This window comes from Harmonia axyridis, chromosome 1 (assembly GCF_914767665.1).
Source record: "Harmonia axyridis chromosome 1, icHarAxyr1.1, whole genome shotgun sequence".
Lineage (NCBI taxonomy): Eukaryota > Metazoa > Arthropoda > Insecta > Coleoptera > Coccinellidae > Harmonia > Harmonia axyridis.
In genome coordinates, this window is record NC_059501.1 from 51,682,603 (window position 1) to 51,705,516 (window position 22,914).

Sequence of the window (22,914 nt, forward strand, 5' to 3'; positions counted from 1 at the left end):
GCGGTCGCGAATGTAACGCGACTGGTGAGTAACCGGTATTCCCATCCCTAATGTTAACCACCAGAGGTCCTGTATTCATAGCAGAAGGGGGTGACCCACGTGATGGAGGTTGCGCAGTTGTTAGGCAGCCTCCAGTCATTGATCGGGTTGTCATCGATCGAGTTGTTGTCGATCGAGCCCATATCGATTGTGCAGGAACCGGTGGTGCTGCTGTCACGTGACTTCGCGTCATAGATCGGGTTGTTATCGAACGGGCGGCAACTGGGAGCCTGGCACGGGTGGTATGAGGCTGAACTGTCGATCGGGCTGTTGTCGGGGGCCGAGTTATCGATCGATGTGTTGCCATGAGACGGGAAATCAAAGGTTTCCAAGTGTTGGGTAATCTTTGACCATCATCCCGTTTGTTGAGGCAATTGGGTCGTTTTTCGATCTCGAGTGCTTCACGGATTATCCTACATGTGAGGGTTCTCTCTGCAGAGATGGTCCTACATCCCTCAAAATCAACGTTATGTCCTGTTTCAGAGTAGTGTTTGAATAGGGCAGATGTTGGATCTCCTTGGCGTATTGCGAGTTGGTGCTCATATACTCTGTTAGTTATACGTCTGTTGGTTTGTCCTATGTATGTTCTAGGACATGCGGAACATGGTATCTCGTATACACCTTGAGACTCGTTATCGATCGTATCCTTTGGTGTTCGAAGAAATTTGGAAATTTTGTTATCGGCTGTGAAAACTGTTTTTATATTTGATGGCAATATTCGGAAAGAGCAGAAATTTTTCAATGGGGTCATTCGAGGGATCATTAGATTTTAATGTCCCGCACGTCATTCAACTGATCGAAAATTTCAGCCAAAAATTTTGTTCAATACTGGAGTTTCACAAATTTCTCAGATAAATCGTACATTGCGATTTAATTGGAATTGAATATTGGTATTCCCTGATATTCTGACAAATTTTCTGTAGTATTTTCCAGAAACGCATCGTTTGTGACAAATGAGGAGTACGTCCATTTGCTGGACATACTGAGTATGTCCATTTTGGACGTAAGCTATTCAGCTCTATCAAGGAGAAGGAAATTTGAAAGTCATAATATAATAGAGAATGAAGGTTCATGATTTCGTTGTGGAAAAAACACTTGCAAATCACAAATATTTCAATTTTATTTCATACACATTGTTATCATACAAAAGTAAAGTTTCAACATATAAAAATAGAAATATATTTAATATTATATCTTAAGAAAATAATGTAACCAACTCTCACAATAAATAAGGAACACTTTGAGAAGGTTTGATTTATTTCAATTCCATTCAATGTCCAATTCAATCCGAGATCATGTTTTAAGTATAAACCAGAGTTTATTTATCCTATTCCAACTGAATTATCAAGAAGTGATTTGCTTCTCTTCGATATATTCCCCAATCAAATTTGAGATCATTTAATTCAGTTGTTATTTAAAGAATCAACTATATAGAATTATCAGTAGATTCATCAATGAAACAAATTGTATTGTCTGTCAATTTTTTTTTAATAGGATGTATAGTTAAACTGCTCTGACAATTTGAATTTGATGGTCATATGGTGGGTTTCATAAAAATTTCATCATTGTGATTTGATCGATCAAATCATTTCTGTCTTCAATTTCAGTTCATTTATGACACTTTCATAGATTACTACAATCAACGAGTTGATCGGTCAATCAAAGTTTCATGAAACCCGTCGCTAACCTTGTAAATTGAACGTGTTTACTCAAGAACGTGAAAACACCGAATTTAAATTTGAATTTATTATTCGATCAAAACTTCATTATACTGAATAGCTGATCAATTTATATTTGGCAGTTTTGGAACTACTCGTATTTTAATCAATTTATTTGACTATCTTTACACTTATGATTTATGTATAGAGTGAAATTTCCGTATTCAAATTGTGTTGGTCTTTACTTGATAGAATCCATTGTACACTAATTAATGATACACATGTGTATTGATTTCCATTTTCATAATGAATTTAACATGGTAACTACTTCAGATATTTTCAAATACCTATTCTATATAGAATATTTAAGTAAAAATATAAACCTAATGCTAAGCTAGTTGTTTGAAAGAAGTTACAATGTGTAATATGGGTGATAACATATTATTCATAACATAAAAAAATTGAATCAACACACATGCGTATTATTAATTCATTAGTAACAACATTAGCAACGTGTTTGTTTGGTTGCATTGTAACTCCTTTCCAAAAACTAGTCCACCATTAGGTTTATACTTCCACTTGAATATTGTATGTTACCAATTTCGAGCTAGTTACTTGAAAATATTTGAAGAAAATAAAATCTATACAAACATTACAAACGTAATAATTCGTAATAAAAATAGAAATCAATATACATGTGTATTATCAATTAATTAGTAATATTTCAGTATATGAAATATCTATATAGAAATGTGTAACAATAAGATATAAGATTTTACAAATTTCTTTTTCTATATACTCATTGAGAATTGAGTTCATTGAAATACCTAACCTATAACAAGAAAAATTTGTTATTTTAAAATAGAATTTTGCAAGTACCAAAAGAAATGTTGTTTTTCTAAACTTGTTCATTTTCTGAAGGATACTTTTTTTTAATGTGCATTTTCAAACATTTCATGTAGTTGAAAAGTGTATCGATAAGAGCTAAATTAACAACTGCCTGCGGTATCCACCCTTTCAAGTTAGTATTCAGGATGAAAGTCTTTTTACATTGGTTTGTGGATTCACCCTGCTCTATTAGAAAACAAGTGATATTTTCTCCCCTGAAAATAATTAAGAATTAATAAATCAAGCCAATACTAAAATTTTCAACGTGTCAATATTTGCGAAAAAGGTAGTTGAATTCAACACATCAAAAAATTTTTCATTGAAAATTTTCAATTATACATTTTGTAGTGACTCGGTCTGCACATAGATGGCGCTATGGCTGTATGCCGCCACACAACATCGGCCCCGGCGTATTTAGAAGGGTCGACGCGCGACATCCGATTCACCTCTCACCCGATGGTGTGAGAAGTTGTGTCATAGGCGGACATCACTGGAACGCCTAACCGAGAGTCCACCAGCGTGAAGCCGCACCTATAACTTGGCTCGAGAACGACTAGCCAAAATTTCACTAGAGAAGTTCCGGGAATAGAATGATTTTAAAAACTTACGTTGATATTGTGACGAAATCATAGAGCCATATCTTTGGAGACGAGAGCTTAAAAAAAATAGGAAAAGACTCACATGAAGTCAGGAGATTTTGAGTGCTCATTCATTCATTGGAGATCACATATACCTATATACAGTTCTGTGTTAGGAAATGACTGGAAAAATCCTGTCATCATGAAACAACACGAAAACTTACAGAATCACTGATGGCTGATTACATTGAAAAGCATGGAAATACAGGAAAAGGAAAATATCTCTTACTAATCCTATGTGAAGAAATTATTGATATTATGGCTGAAGAAGTAATTGAGGAGAAAGTTACCGAAACCAAATAAACCATGCAATAAGCATTGACTTTTCACCTGATATACAGAGCGATCAACTTTTCATCAGCTTTTATTACTCGTTATAATAAAGTAGATGGACAACTAGTTGAGCGCTTTTAGGCAAGTTACAGAACTGTTGATTTAAAGATTCTTTTTATTACTATTCAGTTCCTTATCTCAATATATCTGAAATAATGATGTAAAACCGCGATCGAATGTACACAATCGTTAGGACAAAAATGATGATGATTTACAATTAGAATTAAATAGACCAAGAAACACTTGTTCGTAAGTTCCTATCTTAATGTTTCCACTTGTGCTCTTCGATGTTGAAGATGATGCTCCAGAAGTAATACTTATGAAGGGTTGAAAGGATAAGGATATTACTTCCGATTCAATTAAGAAGATGATGAAATTATCCGAACAAGAATTCACTCACAATGTCTTTACTTAGTCTATTCAAACTGATGATATAAAACACTAATGGTTTGAGATGAAGATGAGAGAATACTTTTCTCAGATGAATGTGAAATATTTTAGTTATTTGATGATAATAATCAACGCAAGAAAAAAGAAGAACTGTAAAATAATGATCTTTACTTTAGCGAGACGAATTGATTGATTAACATCTATGTCTTGTGAATTTTACGCCGTCGAAGGTTAGATTAGATGTGTTGCCTATAGATTGTAGCAGGTCATTGAGTTTTGGAAGCGAACTAACATGCCACCGGGTAAAGGTGAGCGATCAGGACGCATTGCATCGGAAGGGGACATAACTTGATAACTTGGTCGTCTAACAATCCCAGAAGAAGTTGTAACTTCAGCAATCATCTTCGATACAATCATTATGCCCCATTTGAATTATTGTTCTGCATTGCTGACATCATGTACACAAGGAGATATAAGTAGACTACAAGTTCAACAGAATAAATCCATGAGAATAATCCTAACATGTAGTAAGTTCACACCTGTAGTAGTTATGCATAATAAATTGAACTGGTTACCTGTGGAAAAAAATATCAAGAAGGCCAATCTAACTCTAATTTACAAGATAGAGCATGATCTTGTACCACGATATCTGAAAGATTTCTTAGAAAGAAAAGGAAATTTTTATGACTACAATATTCGGTCAGCAACAAACTTCCAATATCTGCACAGAGAGAACAACTTCTTTACAGGAGTCCTTGTCCTATGAGGGTGTTCGTTTGTATAATGGTCTCCCAGAAAAAATTAAGGCGGCACCATCTTTGGGTGCATTCCGCTGAAGATTGAATGGCCACTTAAGAGACATGTGAATGATTATATTATTGTTGTATTGATTTTCTATTTTTTGTACTAGCTGGGTGCCAAATAAATTTTATTATTTTTATTATAACACGAGTGATGGAATCAGAACCTGGAAAAACAAATGATTTTCTACCTAGGGACCACTTGATGGGAGTCATGTTATCGTCTTGAATGACTACAACCGCACCTACATTAACAGGAGTCGATGGTTGTAGACAGTTGTCGTTGTTATATAGTGTATCTTGACGCCAACGCTTCCAGCAGTCTTGTTGGATTCGCTGAACGAGTTGCCAACGTGAAAAAGACGATTACTAGTTGTGGATGTAACATCGAGATCAGGAGAATTAAGGTCGATAGATTAAGAAGTGTCCAGATCAGATGGATCAGAAGATGGAAGATACAAAGGACGAGAATAGGGATGTTGCGTCATATAATAAAATCAAATGAATTTAGGTTTTGCACATTAAAGGCCGTTTTCAAAATACTATAATAGCATTTTCATTATCTTATTTCTCGAATTCGATTTCTTCTTCTTCTTCGGGTGCCTATTCGTTCCGAATATTGGCGATCATCCTGGATATGATAACTTTATTCACGGCCGCTCTGAATAACTCGGTAGTAGTTTTTTCGAGAACCATGTCCTTAAATTTTTAAGCCATGATATACGTCTTCTTCCTGGTCCTCTCTTACCATAGACTTTCCCTTGGAGAACGGATTTTAAGAGGCCATATTTATTATCATTTCTCATAATATGTCCTAGGTATTCCAGTTTTCTTTTCTTGATGGTGTTCATTACTTCCAGGCTTTTGTTCATTCGTTCCAGTACTGATTTGTTGGTCACTTTATCCATCCATGAGATTCTCAACATCCGCCTATAGAGCCACATTTCGAAAGCCTCGAGTCTTCTCTCCGTTGCTTCTGTTAGTGTCCATGATTCCATTCCGTAAAAAAGAATTGAGAAGATGTAGCATCGGAGTAGTCTGATTTTAATGCCTATGTTTAGACTATGACTCTTAAATACCTTAGCCATCTGATTGAACGCGGCCCTTGCCTTCTCTATTCGAATTCTAATCTCCTGTGAATGATCCCAATCCTCATTGATCATGGTACCTAGGTAGGAGAACTGTGTTACCCTCTCTATAGGTTTATTATTAATTATCAGGTTGTACCTCCCACCTGTTTCCTTACTAATCACCATGAACTTAGTTTTGTTGATGTTAATTTTTAAGCCGTATTGATTGCTAACGTCATTTATCCGGTTGATTAGCTGCTGCAAGCTGTTCATGTTGTCAGCAAATATCACAGTATCGTCTGCATATCGAATGTTGTTCAATCGTTCCCCGTTCAGAAGGATTCCCATGTCGGCACTATCAAAGGCTTCTTTGAAAACTTCTTCTGAGTAGAGATTGAATATGAGCGGTGAAAGGATGCAGCCTTGTCTAACGCCTCGAAGAATATTGAGTTCGTTGGTTTTTTCCTCCACATTGATCTTTACCGTCGCTGTTTGTTTCCAGTAAAGGTTCCTGATAATTCTTAGATCTTTGTCATCCATTCCTGTGTTTCTCAGAACTTCCATCATCTTCTCATGCTGCACCCTGTCGAACGCTTTCTCATAATCGATAAAACAAGCGAATATATTACAATTCATATCTCTACAGCGTTGGAACAACACTTGCAGACAAAATAGGGCATCCCTTGTGCCGACACCCTTCATAAATCCAAATTGTGTATTCGTCACCCTTTCTTCACATACCTTGTAGATTCTTCGGTGAATGATCTTAAGAAACAGCTTCAGCATATGGCTCATAAGGCTAATAGTTCTATAGTCACCACACGCTTTGGCACCCTGTTTTTTTGGTAATATTAGGAATTCAGACCTGAGCCATTCTTTTGGGATGTTTCCTGTATTGTAGACGGTATTAAAAATGCGTGTTAAGAATTTTACAGACTCATCATCAAGGAGTTTGAAGAATTCTGAATTCACCCCGTCTGGTCCCGTAGCCTTTCCGTCTTTAAGCGTGTTAATAGCGGCTTGGACTTCATCTGTCATAATTGTAGGTCCAGATTCAGTTGGGATGGAAGGTGGATTTCCTCTTTCATCAAAAAATAATTGTTGTATATACTTCTCCCAAGTATCCTTGATGTCCTCTCTATCTACAATCAGTTCTCCATTATCATCTACAAGTTTCCCCACTGTTTTGGTTTTGAACTTTCCTGTAACCTCTCTTACTTTCCTGTGAACATTGAACTCATCAAACCTGCTTTGTAAATCTTCGATTTCGCGACATTTTTCATCTAATTCTCTCTGCTTGGCTTCACGAATTTTTCTCTGTATATCTTTCTGTATGTTTTTATATGCTGCAGGATTGTTCTTTTGGTTCCTTCGTTCTTTCATCAGTAACAAAATTTCTTCTGTCATCCATGACTTATGCTCTATTCGAATTCGATTTAATGAAATTTATTTATATTGTATTATTTCTTATCGACTAGCACGTGACTGCGAACGCCAATTAGGGCAATTTGACGTCATAGCACTGTACGCCATTTTGGTTGTAGATCTCAGTCAACTTTTGACCAATAATATTTCATAGTAGTGAATAGATCCGTATTCACAAGTTTTGCATATCTGCATATCCATCTTCACCATACTCTAAATATATTAAAATTTATATGTCAGGATATGTTATATACTATTTGAAACAAAAAATTGTTGGTGAACAATGCTTGGACTGTTTAAAAAGGGATGAACACGGTTTATTCTTGTATTCCTTCGTGAAAGTTTACTTAATCCGACCCTGATCTTTCCCCACTTTAGTAATAGAATTGGCCCTGCCTAGTGGACACATTTCTTCTAGCACGATAACTGCGCATAGCGCCTCCTTCTATTCTATCTCGATGAGTTTGACAGACCGTCAACACGTGGTGACCATAGATAAACTAGTTAGTTTGTCTATAGTGGTTACTCTATTATGCAGTGACGTCACCATAATACGCTCAATTAGTGATGACGTCACACACCGCCATTTTCGTTCTCCTGTCAGTGTTCGGAATCCAAACAAACAAATTGTCATTCAAATTAGTACGTTGTCGTTGAAGAAATTGGCTTATTTTGATAAATAAGATTATTTAAGGAACGATTTTACTATTAATTGATAGACAGAAGGTACGAGATTAATGCCAGAAAGTTCGAACGGCTTTTTACAAATTCTGGGGAATGATACAGGATTCAAACTTACTGGTATCAACCTTGTTCCTTATGTCTGTCAATTAATACTGAAATTGTTCCCCAAATACTCTTATTTATGAAAATGTGCCAATTCCTTCAACGAGACCGTACTAATTTGAATGACAATTTATTTGTTTGGATTCCGAACACTGACAGGAGAACCAAAAATGGCGGTGTGTGACTACACACTGATAGAGCGTATACCGTGACAGAATGGAGCGTGTCAGCGGGAATGTTGAAAATTTTTTTATTTACGTATTTTTTATTGGTACTTTCTATATTTTTCCATGAAAATATATTTGTTCGTGTTTATATAAGGCTTATCTACAAATTAAAAGCAATTTCGAAATATAGGCAACATCCCTATTGAGGATAGCTTCAATTTGAGTAGAGATGGCAAGAAAATCCTCATACGTGAGTCTTTGCTCACCGATTACCCGAAGCAGATGATGTTCCGCAGCTATTACAGTTGCTCCCTAGGTGCCACCGAAGTGCGGTAGCAGGTGGGATGAAACGCCAATCAGCCCCGAAAGCAGAAGCAACATTAGACAGGGATTGTTGATATTGAGGAGCCGAAAATAAACGTTCTAAATCCCGAAGACAATTTTTAGCCCCCGACGGAATTAGTGCCGTTGTGTGAGAAGATGGATGACCTCGGCATGCTATGACGAATTGCAACAACAAATGCGGGGGTAGAGAGTTCTACACAATTGTAAGTACATGGCTTTGATGGTAAAACAAATGAACACCAACCACTAAGTCCGCCTTCGTGTTTACAGCTCCCCGTAAGCAAGTGCTAGTAACGTAAGAGGGACCTGCGCAGTAAACCCCCGTAATAATGAAAGCAGCAGAAGATAATAAGCGCTGAGGTCGAAGGTTAACCATTTGTTGAACTATAGAACGAGGCTTAAAAGGGAAGCATTTATTCCATCTAAGCAGACGATTACGTACTACGGCGGCTGGCAATGTGCAACTGGAGAACGAATATCGAACTCTCTACGGCGAATATAACTACTAAAGAGATTCCAATAAAAAGGGGAATTTTCCAAGGAGATTCATTGAGTCCCTTATGGTTCTGCTTGGCGCTGAACCCCCTTTCTAAACAACTGAATGCTACTGAAAAAGGTTTCAATGTCAAAGGAAATAGAAATACTATTGCACTCAATCATTTGCTATACATGGATGACCTAAAACTTATAACAGGCAACAAAAACCACTTGCAAATTATGGTCAAACTGGTGGAAAATTTTTCGAAAGACGTGGGGATGAAATTCGGATTGGACAAGTGTCGTACTATTAGCGTAGTGCGTGGAAAAATCCAAGATGAACCGATAGCTTTCTCCAATGGACAGGAGATAGAAGCAATGAAATCGGACGATCTTTATAAATACCTAGGAATGAAACAAAACCGACGAATAAACCATCAAAGAATGAAGGAAGACTTAACAACTGAGTTCATTAGGAGAATCAACAAAATTTTAAAAACAAACCTCAACAGCAAGAACAGCTATCAATACATATGCATGTTCAATTCTTACATACTCTTTCGGTATCATTCCATGGACCAAAACAGATATAGAAAACCTGCAACACAAAATAAGAATCTTGATGACGAAAGCACACAAGCACCATCCGAAAAGTAGCATTGAGAGGACGACACTGCCGAGGAATAAAGGAGGCAGAGGTCTGCTAGACATCATGGAACTTGCCCATGGGCGAATTGAATGCCTACGAACATACTTCAAAGACAAATCAACACCTTTACAACTGTACAAGGAGCAATTGTCATACAACCACCAGACAATCCAAAAAAAATTGCAAAGATGGAGAGAAAAGCCCCTACATGGACGACATTTCAACGAGGTGAACCAGATCATGTCGCCATTGAAGCGTCGAACTATTGGCTCACATCAGGTGTGATGTATCCAGAAACGGAAGGATTTCTTTTAGCCATCCAAGATCAAGTGATCTCAACAAGAAATTACTGCAAGCATATCATAAAGGATCGAACTATTACTTACGATCGATGCCGTTATGGGTGTCCACCAAATGAGACAATCCAACATATCACGGGAGGATGTCAAATGTTTGCAGGAAATGAATATAAAGAGACACACAATGCAGTAGGAAAGATACTACACTAAGAAATGGCAACTAAATTAAAACTAATTCATTCTGAAAAAGTGCCATACTACAAGTACCGACCGGAAACCATCCTGGAAAACGAACGCTATAAACTTTACTGGGATCGTACAGTTTTGGCTGATAAAACAGTCCCTCACAACAGGCCAGATATTTTGCTAGTTGATAAACATCAAAAGGCAGCAATACTCATTGACGTAGCAATACCTAATAACAACAACATGCGTCAAAACGAGGTCGAAAAAATTGCAAAATATAGGGACCTCGAATTTCAGATAAAGCGCCAGTGGGGAATGATATCAACGAGAACTATTCCAATTATCATCTCAACAACAGGAATAGTACCCAAAAATCTCAAGAGAAATATCAAGCAACTAGGACTTAGTGAGTATATATGTAATATAATGCAAAAAGCTGTTCTTTTAGGTACTGCAAGGACGGTGAGAAAATTCCTAGGAAGCGAAGGACAGGTCCAAGGATCGCGTGTGAGAGGACCGGAAGTTCGGCGAGAGCCGGGGGGACCACAAGGACCAGACACGACCGAGCTCTACCCTTCTGATATTTTAAATATCTGGGATTGAGTGAATGTTCCTCTTAGCGAGGAGTAAGAAGCCGAAGGCGAGGAGAAATCCTATGCGTATAGGCAAAAGTCGGGGATAATAATAATAATTATGTGATCTTCCAAGAGATGATGCGCCAGATGCCTTGAATACTACCCTTTTTTTCGAAAGGGAAACATCAGGATGAACATGATGAGGAATGAAGTATGGTTCATGGTGACAACTGTCAGACAATCGATCGTACAGCTCCATATGACCACTTTCAAGGTAATCTCGCATGAAGGCACGTAAGCATCACGTGAATATGGCTGGCGCTGAAGACGACGCTCGAGACGAATGAACTGACGAGATTCTTCATTAAGCGATACTGCAGGATTTTGGGATGTCAAAGATAGGTCTACTATATATCGTCCATTAGGGTTGCAGGATATTCCTGAAACGTAAATCGTTTCGCATAACTTTTCTGATGGAGTAAATGAAACCGCGTCAGGGCCTTTTCCAGTTCCCAAAATCGACGAACATTCTCAGCTAGACATTCGCCAGATAGAGTGGTTTCAGATGGAAGGTGAACAATTGAGATCAGGGGCGATATTTCAAGTGTAGAGCTCGCCAAACGAGATATGACTTGAGAACATTAAAGGTAGTACCCCAAGAAGGTGTCACCACTGGTGGTTGAATACATTCTGTGGATGTATGGTGGTAACGAGATATAGGCAAATGAAGTAGGGTACTAAGAACTTCTACGTATACTGGATTTTGCGATAAAGGATGTACTAAAATAATGACGAATACTGGTATCGAGAGTGTTAGGCGAAAAGGAGACGTATTTGGTGGGTCGACGATGACGAGCAAATGGTCCGAACAGGACACGACCTAGTGTGGTTGATATTGCCCCAGGGAGCTCAGTTGTCGGACGTCGAATTTCGGGTAGTATCAACGTGGGAAGGCTTTCGATCCAAGCAACAGTTTAATTACACGTATGCTTTCATCTTAAGAAGCGGTGGATCACCACGATGATATATTGAAACGAAAACATGACCCTTAACTCCCACGTCCTCTAAATCACTTAGCATTCGAAGACAAATTTTTCAGAGTTTACTCGGAGACGTAATCAGAAGTGATAAGAATGTTGACTACGAGAGTCCAAGAGTGCGCGTGTGAATATGTTGTATAGTGCCTGGGAATATTCACCGATTTATCGGCAGCATTTGATTGTGTAAATCACTCGATATTGCTTGAGAAGCTGGAGAGATATGGTAAACGAGGTGTTTGCTTGGATCTTTTCAGATCATACCTATCTGACCGGCAAAAGATAGTTGTATGGGATAACAATAGAAGTGAAGCTCACAAAATAACAAGGGGAGTTGTACAAGGTTCTAGACTGGGACCTCCATTATTTCTTGTGTACATTAATGACATGACATGCCACACAACATTACTCAGATTGTCGCATATTACCAAGAACAGTTGTTCCCTGTATGTCTGCCGACGACACAACATATGCAGTTGAGATTGAAGATATCACCACCGTACAATCAACTGATGTACACGTTATGGTTCAAGACAAAAAGTGGTTCACTACAAATGAATTATTTCTGAACAGTGACAAAACAACATCATTGGTCTTTAGTGTCAAACAAGGGAGTCACACTTCAGAAGCGAGTTCAGTAAACTTCTTGGAAGTACAACTAGATGCTCAATTGAGTTGGAGAGTGCACCTAGATAATCTCAATACCAAACAGGCCGGGGCAACATATGCTAGTAAGAAGATTGCTGAGATCACCAATACAAACACAGCGCTGACTGCCTAACTCTCCCTATTGCACTCACGGATGACTTATGGTATAGTCAGCTGGAGTGATGGAGCAACGGTTCACTTGGATAAAATATTCAGAATGCAGAAAGCAGCCCTCAGAAGTATCTATCGAGTTCCATGGAATACTAGCTGCAGAAACGTATTCATTGAATCCAGAATAATGACCATGTATGCAGTAATTATATACAATAGAGTAACACATATAAGAAAAATCTAAACATTTATTTGAAACATTCAGAGCACCAAAATTACAACACTAGAAACAAAGAAGATATCATACAGCCAAGTCAGAGACTGAGGAAAACCCATAATATATCTATAACCTAGTGCCAGTGCAGATGCGTAACCTCCAATATACAACATTTAAGAGGAAACTAAGAACATTGCTACTTGGATATAGCATATACAGCCTCACAGAATTTGAGGCCATTAGATATCACTCTTCATTTTTATAAAGTTATAATTTGGAGCTTCATTATTTTATCTGGCAACTTGTTAGTTTTATGACTGTTCCTATACAAATTGTATTTGGCAATGAGTAAATTAACTATACTATACTATCGGCCGTCATCAAGCCGCATCCAAGCAGTAGGCATTAGAAAACCGGTTTCGCTCTTTCGAGTTGAAACAGATAAAGGAGATGGTCTAGAGGAGAAAAGACGAGAAGGAGAGGACAGATGGCGAGATGATAGTTCCAACAATGATTCGGACTGTACTTCAGAGGACCTGAAACACCACATTTCTGCCAATACCTCACCCATCCCTAAGAAAATCCCCTTATCTCTACCCCTCTAAGCGACAGGATAAAGCAGAATGAGCAACACGAGAAGAGAAGTAAAGCAGCAGGGCCCACCAGAGAGGCGCAGAACCGACCAGACAGAGGCCATAAAGGTGGGTGGAAATCATTGACAGGTCTAGCAGAAGGAGACACAAGAAGCCGAGAAGGAAGCAAGAAGATGCCAACATTTGGCTGTGGGTACGTGGTGGAATAGGGGTTATTTATGTTTCCGCGGGCGCCAGTTTAGGACCTTAAGTGTAATTCTCGGTACACTATTCGAGGAGTAACTATGACCTCGAATCTTATGCCCGCCACCCACGAGGCGTTTTTTCGAGCGTTTGGAATCAGGCGTCGAAGAGATTCCAGTCGGGCAGTCAAGTTCATTCTATGATTTACAGTTGTGCGGCCGTGTCCCGAGCTGTCTGGCTGTAAAATTACCCGAACGCTCGACTATGGGAGCCTCGTGAGTGGCCGCTTTTAGGAAACGAGGATAATAAAGTAGTATGTTAGTATTCTGCTCAACCCCACTGCTCACAATCAAAATTACTAAACTCCCTCTAAACACGCCCATTCTCATAACTTCCCTGCACAAACTGAGGCTGATACAATGCTGTGAGGACTTAGGGTTGACGTCAGTTGTGCATGTTCGTAAAGGTCGCAAGACCAGGGTCAAGAGGCATCTCCTCTTGGTGATAAGTTCTAAGGCAGGAGGCTTGCCGGCCAAATCCCTGTGGGGAATTACCCCAGGCTTGAGTTCCGTGATCAGAGCTATGGGGGAAACCACGGAACGAGGGAGATCATTGATGAGTAGTTGCCTCACGCTTTTTTAGGCTACCTGTTGAATGACTCTACCACCTTCAACGAATTGCTTCTGCCTTATCCCACACTCCTTAGGGCAGGACAGCGTGAAACAAGGACATTCCGCTGTAGAGTACCAAACCCTTGGTGAGCAGGTCGCACAGAGGCTGAATGCGTAAGAGGAAGGTTGGCGTCTTTGGAACCTTTCTCTATGTGTTCGGCGGCTGTGTAATGGAGGTTTTCACTGAGTATGACCTTCAGGAGAGCCTCACACTGCCCAGCAGATGCTGATAGGTGTTTTTACACTCATCAAGATTTGTTGGGTGTCCATAAGGTGGATTTCCCTCCATTAAAAAAAAAGGTTCCTCTCGCCAAGTGGCCGATGAAGATGCAAGATTGTATGGTGACGCATACCGCAAATGTGACAAGATTGGCAAGATCCACACTTAGCAGTGAAATGATACAAATTTTTGTCAACAATATGTGACCGACGTTGAGTAGTTGATAATACTTCAAACTCTCAACATTGTCGAATAGCCTGGCAGAATAAACAGCTAGCTGGGGTAGCAGCAAAGGCGGGTTGGTTAGAAGGTGATGTCCGAGAAGGTATGGTGAAAGGTCGCGTCGAATTGGATAGATTGGGTGAAGAAGATGGAGTTGTCCTTTGAGCCGATCCTCTAAGCTTGAGAACGGTAGACAAAGTGCTTTCTTAAACTTGTATCTAGTGCGAGGAAAGGAAACGAGTCAGAGGACAATTGATTTTCAAAAAGTTGGTGAGATTGCTAATCTAAGTTTTGTCAAGAGAGAGAAAACAAAATAAAATCGGCTAAATTGGTGATAGGTAACGAAATAAGTGCGTGGATGGCATTACGATCTTGCAGGGCTTGAGAATGAAGATAATGAGGAGCAGTTAGTTCTAAACCTGCAATAACTGCAGCAGCTTCATCAGTAATTGATGACTTGAGAAAATGAAATTTCTGGTTATCCTGGAGCGTACTATATTTCGATATTTCCGTCGAAGGATCAAGGGAGAGATCAACAAAGGAAGAAGAACATGGAGAAGAAATAGCCACAGCACGATAGGTATTGGCCAACTGGCGATAACAAGTTCTAATTTTCAAACCGACTTCGAAAAATTAGAATATTTCGAAAGAGAAGTGTCCTGATCTTCGGCGGATAATTGAGTATTCAATTTTACAATTCAATCACCAACTTCAATAAATGTTATCTCTAGTCATTCTAACAGTTCGAAATAAGTTTCGGCGACGTAAAATTCATCATTTGGTAGCTTTTTCATCTGATCGCAAATAGTTATCAATATGCTGAAAAAAACTTTCTCCCTTAACAATTGCTTCATTTAAAAGGGCCATATTTGGAGATTTGTAAATGAAATTCCCAAAATCAAAAATGTATGATATATCACCAGAAATATTTATGAAAATATCTCGTATGGTGATGAGCTATCCGATATCAAATTATAAAAGTTTAATGAGTCTACTTGATGAAGGATATTTAATATACATCAAATAATTTGACAACTATTGTGTCTAATCCTTCACAATAATATATCTATATGATATATTTAGTTCAAATATATCATATAGATATATTATTGTGAAGGATTAGACACAATAGTTGTCAAATTATTTGATTTATATCCGATATCAGTTTGAAGAATTATACTTCGATTTACATTGAATGAATTGAACAGATGTAGACAGATGACGAGGAACTTATAACAAATATTTCAGAAGAATAAGTCGAATCGATAATTAATGAATATGAATTATGGTAATTTAAGATCGAGAGAGTCCCGTGTTTCGGCACCAAAATGTAAATCCGCTATCGAATTTACACCACTAATCGTTTCCACAAAATGAAAATGATAATTAAATAGACCAGTTAACAGTTTTTTGAAAGTTCCTACCTTAATGTTTCCAGTTGTGCTCTTCTATGTTAAATATGATGCTTCAGAAGTAATACCTATCAGGGATGAAGGGTTGAAAGGATAAGAATATTACTTCCGATCCAATTAAGAAGATGATGAAATTCTCGGAACCAGAATTCACTCACAATCTCTTTACTTGGTCTATTTAAACTGATGATATAAAACACTAATGGTTTCAGATGAAGAAGAAAGAATATTTTCCTTAGATGAATATGAAATATTTTGATTATTTGACGATGATAATCAGCGCAAGAGAAAAGAAAAACTGTAAAATAATAATCTTCACTTTAGCGAGACGAAATGATTGATTGATTAACATGTGTATGTCTTGTGAATTTTACGCCGTCGAAGCCCAAATTGATGTGTTGCCTATAGATGGTAACAGGTCATTGATTTTTGGAAGCGAAATAACAAATTAGACTGCTTTATTTTCACTACAGTTCATTATCCAAATTAACTTTTGCAGTGGAAATCAATTGAAGAATAAATTGAAAATTAATATTGAATTTTCTAAAATTCATACAACTGACAAGGGGGGCATGGATAGAATACCTTAAACTATGTTTAAGTTGCCCTGATATACATAAAATCAATATGTAATAGTATTTTTTGCAAACAATTGTATTCATTAGCATATATATTATTATTTTCACTGAATCCGGGTTGTTACATTTCTGTTAGCCTGACAGGAACTGGAACCAAATTGGTCTTTTGTTTTTAACCGTACCTATTCATACAAACCCAGGGAGGCTGTCGATGCTTTTAAGGAAACCGACGACATCCTAAGCAGCTTTGGCTATTACTACGTGAGTATCCAGAATCGACTTTCCCCTGTGAGTGGTTCTTAGGACAGTCAGTCCCGGGCATTTGCCCGCTATGTGTTTGACTGTTTCTACCTCCTCACCATTAGATTAGATTTCCAATAGATCTGCAGACTCTAGCGTGCAGATTTCATCTGCTGACTTTCCCATGCGGTACAACAGCTATTTGCATCGACAGTGTCATGTCAGCAGTCCTACCATAACTGAAGTTCAGCTTGTAGCAGATTCAGGAGCTTTCTGGTGTAGGTCGGTGACATCACTACAAATTTCTTTGCATGAGCAAGACCCAGAGTATTCTCCAGAGGGTTTTCCTATTGTTCCACTCCTATTGGACCTCTGCCTTTTATAGGTATTTTCCAAGCCCACACAAGTGCTCAGGACCAACAGATGTCAACATTGATGCCCTTTTTGCAATTTCATCAGCTTTTTCATTTCCTTCAATACTACAATATCCCAGTACTTTAAAATATGCTTTATGGTATTATGGCACTCCCATGTCAATAAGATTCCAGGGACCTCAGCATGGCCTGGCTCTTTGTAGTAATGTAAATACGCGCCCTTTTGAGGTTTATTTTAAGATACTCTTGAGCACAAGTATAGACAGCTAGTGTCTCATTTTGCAATATAGAGGGCTCATTGATATTGATAGGGAAATATAAGTAAGAGGGTTCGAGAACAACAATAGAAGTTTTTGATATTTCAGTATGTTATAGGTATAAGTATAAAATAAAATTCATTGATATACAGGGTGTAATAGAAATAGTTCTTATGGTTAGATATTACCAATATACTGTTGATTATACATTCTTTGAAAACAAATGAAAAATATCAACTCCATAACTTTTTTTCTGTATACGCCCCTAACAGAAAAAAACCTTATCACATGAGAAGAAAAAAGAAGTGCCATATGCATATCAAGTATGCATAAGAAGTTTTACTGTATAACTCATATCAAAAATAGAGGCAAATATCATTTTTATATTCAATCTTACCTGACATATTTACTTGTTTTAGGCACATTTGGATGTTGAATTGATTTGGTAGCTAATAAAAAGAAATCATCTAATTGGATCCAGTGTCTCAAACTAACAAAATCCCTGCTTGAAACTAAACCTCCACCACCCGCAGCAGCCAACTGATATATGATATCTGTATGGTCATCAATTATCTGTATTCTTTGAGCTTTCAGTAATGCGGGGTTCCAATTGGGAATATTTTCAATTTCATCATACAATTCATTGAGCATAATTTTAGGAGATGTATTGAAAAATCCCTGGAAATATTTTACTATATCAAACATTATAAATATCTTTATAATGCTGAATAAAACAGAAATATCTGGACTCTAGAGGATGAAAAAATTGTTAGCTGTAACATTTACTTACAGATATTTTAAAAATAGTTTGACCACTAAGACACATTGAGTAGGCGATTATATCATCTTGTTCTTTTTCTACTGTCCATCTTTCTGATTGAAGTATCTCTCTTGACTCGTCAATTAAATACTTGGCATCCATTTCATATCTATCCATCTGAAAAACAATTTTATACATCTACTCCTTTGAAACTTCACCTCAATTACTTCTTTCTCAGGCATAATTGTATCCTTGTATTTTGATAGTCTCTTCGAATAATATTGATTTATTGAAATTTAATACAATGTAAAATTGATGAGTATCTTTGCATTTGGAATTCTATTTGAATTGAGGAATAGTTTTAGCTAAACATTATACAGTAGATAGATACTTTTCTTGTGTCTATTTGATCAGAGGAAAAAACTTGAATGCCTTTTTATAGGGGCCTAGTTCATTTTCATACCCTTATAATATTGGTTTGGTTCAATTAATATTCATACTGGACTTGAATACATTCAATAGATTGATGTATATAATAATAAATTTTGGTATACATGAGGTGAATAATTAAGATAAGATTTTATATTGGGAGGAAATGTTGATATAAAATGGAATTGAAAGAAATAAAAAAAATTAAGTTTGGTGAAAAGATGTACAAATAAGTTGCTCTCACCTCATTTCTGGTTAGTTGAGATGGTGGAAACCGACCTAAAACAGAGTTTTCTTCCATGCCAAACCTATACAATGATCCTTCTGGTGAATTCATTGGCGAATGGAAGTTATCAACACTTTCTGTATACCTAGAAGGTACTGCTCCTCGTAAATAATGTTGAATTAAAGGAGATCTTTCATTAGTAGTAGCTGCAAATTTTGTCTGTTTTATATCAAAAATATAAGAAGGGAAAAAATCAGTAGAAAAATATATGTTAATCCAAGTCATTTGTGAATTCATTTTTCCTTAGAAAATATTTTGATTATCAAGTATTCCACTTTAAGGGAGATTGAATAATCCCAGAGAATGTTTACTTACTGACAATTATCTGATTAGCATAAGTCTCTTGGGGAATAACTCTATAATCAAAGAACCATGCTTCTCCCCATGCAATTATGAATGATACTAAAATCGAAAGAACTTCAAAGACAGGTTGTGGTGTTTGTTGCCACTAGAAAAAAAATATTAAAAATCCTGCAAATCTGGCATTATTTCCTCTCACAGTGTAATAAAAAACTTTAGCAATACAAAATGCAGATGTAGCAGCTGTTGTAATCTAAAATAAAATAAACATAATTCAATTAGGGGCCAAATATTTTATTGGATAAATGTTTATAATCACAGTCAAAAGAAAAAATGAAGTTGAAAGAGATTGCTTCAATTTTAGAAAATTTAGAATGCTTAGAAATATTATTATTATTATTATTATTATAAGAATAAGATTATGAGAAATGAAAAAAAATGTTAACCTTTAGATGGAAGAAACTTGCTGAAGCAATGTTATGGTGAGAAAATTAAAATCTACTATGAAATAATTCTTTTGTAACATAAAATATGAAGAATAACATTCAATGAAAAGGAATAATATAAGTTAATCGTTTTTATTGAGATGAGATACTCACAGCAATAATACTCCAATGGTTTATTTGGAGTATGCCATAAAAGAGCCAGAGTGAAATGAATCGACATATTGCTAAAAAAACTATATCGAAAAAAGAGGTCTTTATGTTATAATGTTTAATTTGTGAGTCTATTGCTTGCCAAATATTTTCTCCTTGCAGCTGAAATAACTCATTTGAGTTAGAAATAATAACCCTTGAGTATGAAAATGTTTGATCAAACAATTCGATCAACTGAGCAGCAGAATAAAATTAATGGAAGCTGTATCTTCTAATGTCAGTTTATCTTCTATTGAATAAGAAAACATGATACCATTAAAATGTGATATTGACTAGAAGAATTTTCATTCTCTCACTTATTTTCATTCTGCTTCTGCAGAACACGATCTTGAACTGAAACAATGTTTAGTATGCAATTACCATGACACATATCAACCACATGAGTCCAACAAAAAGTACATCAAAGGTGGCAAAAAGACAGAAAGACCTTCGTACACTAGACATCTTTCCTTCAAATCTATAACCTCTACACAACACATCATTAAGCAAATATTCATTTTGTAGAATAGGTACAGTATTCACACTCACAGAATGAGCTGAAAAAAACAAATAAATTTTTTCTAGAAATATATAATAGTAGGAAAATATTGAATATATTGAAAGGGAGAATTTTATAATATGTATGAACTCATAAAAAGTGTTTGTTTTTTTTTGACATGTTCTTTGCATACATGTAAATATATTTTTTTAGAGAGCAGAAAGATAGCATAGCAGCAGTTGAAAACTCTTTACTACATAGGAATCTAAGAAATACAGATAGTAATTTGGCTTTATTTGAATAAATAAGATTAATCATTAAATACGTGCGAACTCACCTAAATCAACGGCAGGTGTAGGGTTTGTAGGACTATTGTAATAATTTTCTTCGTTCTCGTAAAAGCGATTTGTTGTTGCCATTTCGGCTGAGAAATGTATGGTATTATAGGTTTCATAAAATTAATTTATCTGCTGCCCTAATTATTTACTTAAAAAAAAATAACATAAAAAGAGAGGAATTAAAAATCATTAAGGTTTGGTATCACATTTTTATACCTAATTGCTGAATATAAAGTATTCACTAAATAAATAATGCTTTGTTTACATTTTATTACTTCAAATTATTTTTCCATCAAACTTCGTTTTCAAATGACGGAAGAAGACAGACATGATCTATGGCCTGAATCATCGAATTATATTTAAAAATTCAAAAATAGGCAAGGAAGTGGTGCTGGCAAGTTTTTGAATGAACGGGTGTTAGAATGATCCTTGTAGTTGTGTACGAATATTATTCATCATATTCTCTAATTCACTGAATTTTTATTGAAATAAATTTATGTATTGAACAATGTGCTTTGGTCGAACTGTTTTCTGTATTTCAAAACTTTGACAGATAATATCACATAGCGCGTTCGGCAATAGCATCCGAGAGCGGACGGATATTTTAGTCACATGACTACAGATTTTACAGATAATCAAGATTTATCTGAAATAAACGAACGGTACAGAGCTTAGAACATTAATAAGAGGAATGGCAATCGCCTTGTAACTGAAGCATTTGTTTTGATGCCAACATTCGTAGCTCCTTGTCTGACCGGCGTCTATGGCAGTGGCGTAACATATTTTGATTTATTTCGAAATAATCAATTGATGCTCGAAAATAGTTTAGAGTGTGATTTATTTATGAAAATTGTTTCGTAATTAGAAAAGGTCAATGTTTTTCTCAGTTTTATGTTTTAGCCATTGTGTAGTTAGGAAAAAAAGATTTCTGATAAAACATTAAACATAAATACGGATAAAATCTTTTTCACTGTACGAATTTCAATTTTACACTCAAATTATTATTTCACATTTCTTAAGAGGTGAAGGGCAGTCGGAATTCGCAGAAAAATTTTTTTGCTATTGCATTTTCTCATATAAAATAATTTCTGAAAATTTCTCGAAAATCGGATTCCACGATTTATTCAACAATGAATGGCAGGATCGGCTATCTATATTCTAAGGTACAGAGCATCCTAAGCATCATCTGTTATGTCAGTTCTCTGATGTATGCATGTGGCGCCCTTCGTGGCTAAATAAGTTGAAATCATTAGTAAAACATTATCAATATTCATAATATACACTTTTACTGTCTTGCCTGCTGAAGAGGCGTTAGAAATTTATGCTTTTTTTAACTATACTAAGAAGTTTTGAGTTGATTTTGTTTTTCAATATTGAAAAATATATTATTATTATTATTATTTATTTCAATGATTTTATCTGTCTTTAATGTTTGTTTATTTATAAAAATTATTTTTGTTTTATTGTTTTATTTTTGTTTGTATTGAAAAATTTCAATACCTACCTTGTTATACTTCGATCATTGGATTTTAAATAAAATTATGGGTGTGGTATGCAGATAACAAATGAATAGGCGGTGTGCATATTTTTGGAATGAGATATCTGGTGGTGACTTTGGGCAAAATCATTAGTAAGACTTTGGGGACAAGTAATTTTTTTCGTGTAATTATATAAAGTATTGTGCTTGTGCAGTTTATTCAGGAGCGATGGACATTCAAACTATAGATATGAAGAAAAAGGCCAAGCTTTTTAAAAATCTGGCCATGTTTACAACATATGAAGAGGACTGGTTTCATTACTTCTAAATTAATGAGACAAACTTCAGTGAATTTACCACCTTATAATATCGAAATTATGTAAGAAAGTTGGAAGAAGCAGAAGAAATTTATTCCTTCAAGGGTACCGACTGGGACATCAGCAAGTCCCAGAAGTATTTTATAAATGTCCTATTCAGCAATAAATATACCCAGCATGGAATTAATTGGGAATATAAAGCCTAATCAGTGTTTTCAAGGTACTATATCTATATTCGTGTAAGCTTATTAGTTTATTATCATACAGAAGTTTCAGAGAAAAAAATACCATATTTGGGAAAAGGACTTGAAGTCAGTTCAATTATTGAAAATCAAATGTCCATTCATTGGTAAGTTTCTAGTAAGTTATAGACATAATTTTTATA

General features: G+C 36.2%; 1 protein-coding gene across 3 annotated transcripts; it reads right to left on the minus strand.

The window, feature by feature from the left end:
• Positions 1-1,141: 1,141 nt before the first annotated feature.
• On the minus strand, positions 1,142-21,089 carry LOC123682393 (steroidogenic acute regulatory protein-like). Of its 3 annotated transcripts, XM_045620998.1 has the most exons (10): positions 20,952-21,089; positions 20,735-20,883; positions 20,280-20,455; positions 19,863-20,021; positions 19,463-19,516; positions 19,279-19,411; positions 18,922-19,109; positions 18,279-18,425; positions 17,886-18,166; positions 1,142-2,800 (listed from the first exon to the last, which is right to left on the minus strand). In XM_045620998.1, the coding sequence occupies exons 2-10, from the start codon at positions 20,814-20,816 to the stop codon at positions 2,596-2,598; spliced, it is 1,425 nt and encodes a 474-aa protein (XP_045476954.1). In that variant the 5' UTR covers positions 20,817-20,883; positions 20,952-21,089; the 3' UTR covers positions 1,142-2,595. The 3 variants fall into 3 exon arrangements, with proteins under 3 accessions (XP_045476954.1, XP_045476949.1, XP_045476960.1); XM_045620993.1 differs by having other exon boundaries at positions 20,735-21,050; XM_045621004.1 differs by lacking the exon at positions 19,863-20,021 and having other exon boundaries at positions 20,735-21,051.
• Between the last annotated feature and the right edge of the window lie 1,825 nt (positions 21,090-22,914).

Excerpts from the sequence above, each read along its gene's own strand:
- LOC123682393 (XM_045620998.1), bottom strand. The coding sequence starts at position 20,816 with ATGGCAACAACAAATCGCTTTTACGAGAACGAAGAAAATTATTACAAT. Across the intron at positions 19,110-19,278 it reads TGCTAATCAGATAATTGTCA|CTACTACTAATGAAAGATCT; the intron begins GTAAGTAAACAT and ends CAAAATTTGCAG. Across the intron at positions 18,167-18,278 it reads AAACTATTTTTAAAATATCT|GGATTTTTCAATACATCTCC; the intron begins GTAAGTAAATGT and ends AAATATTTCCAG.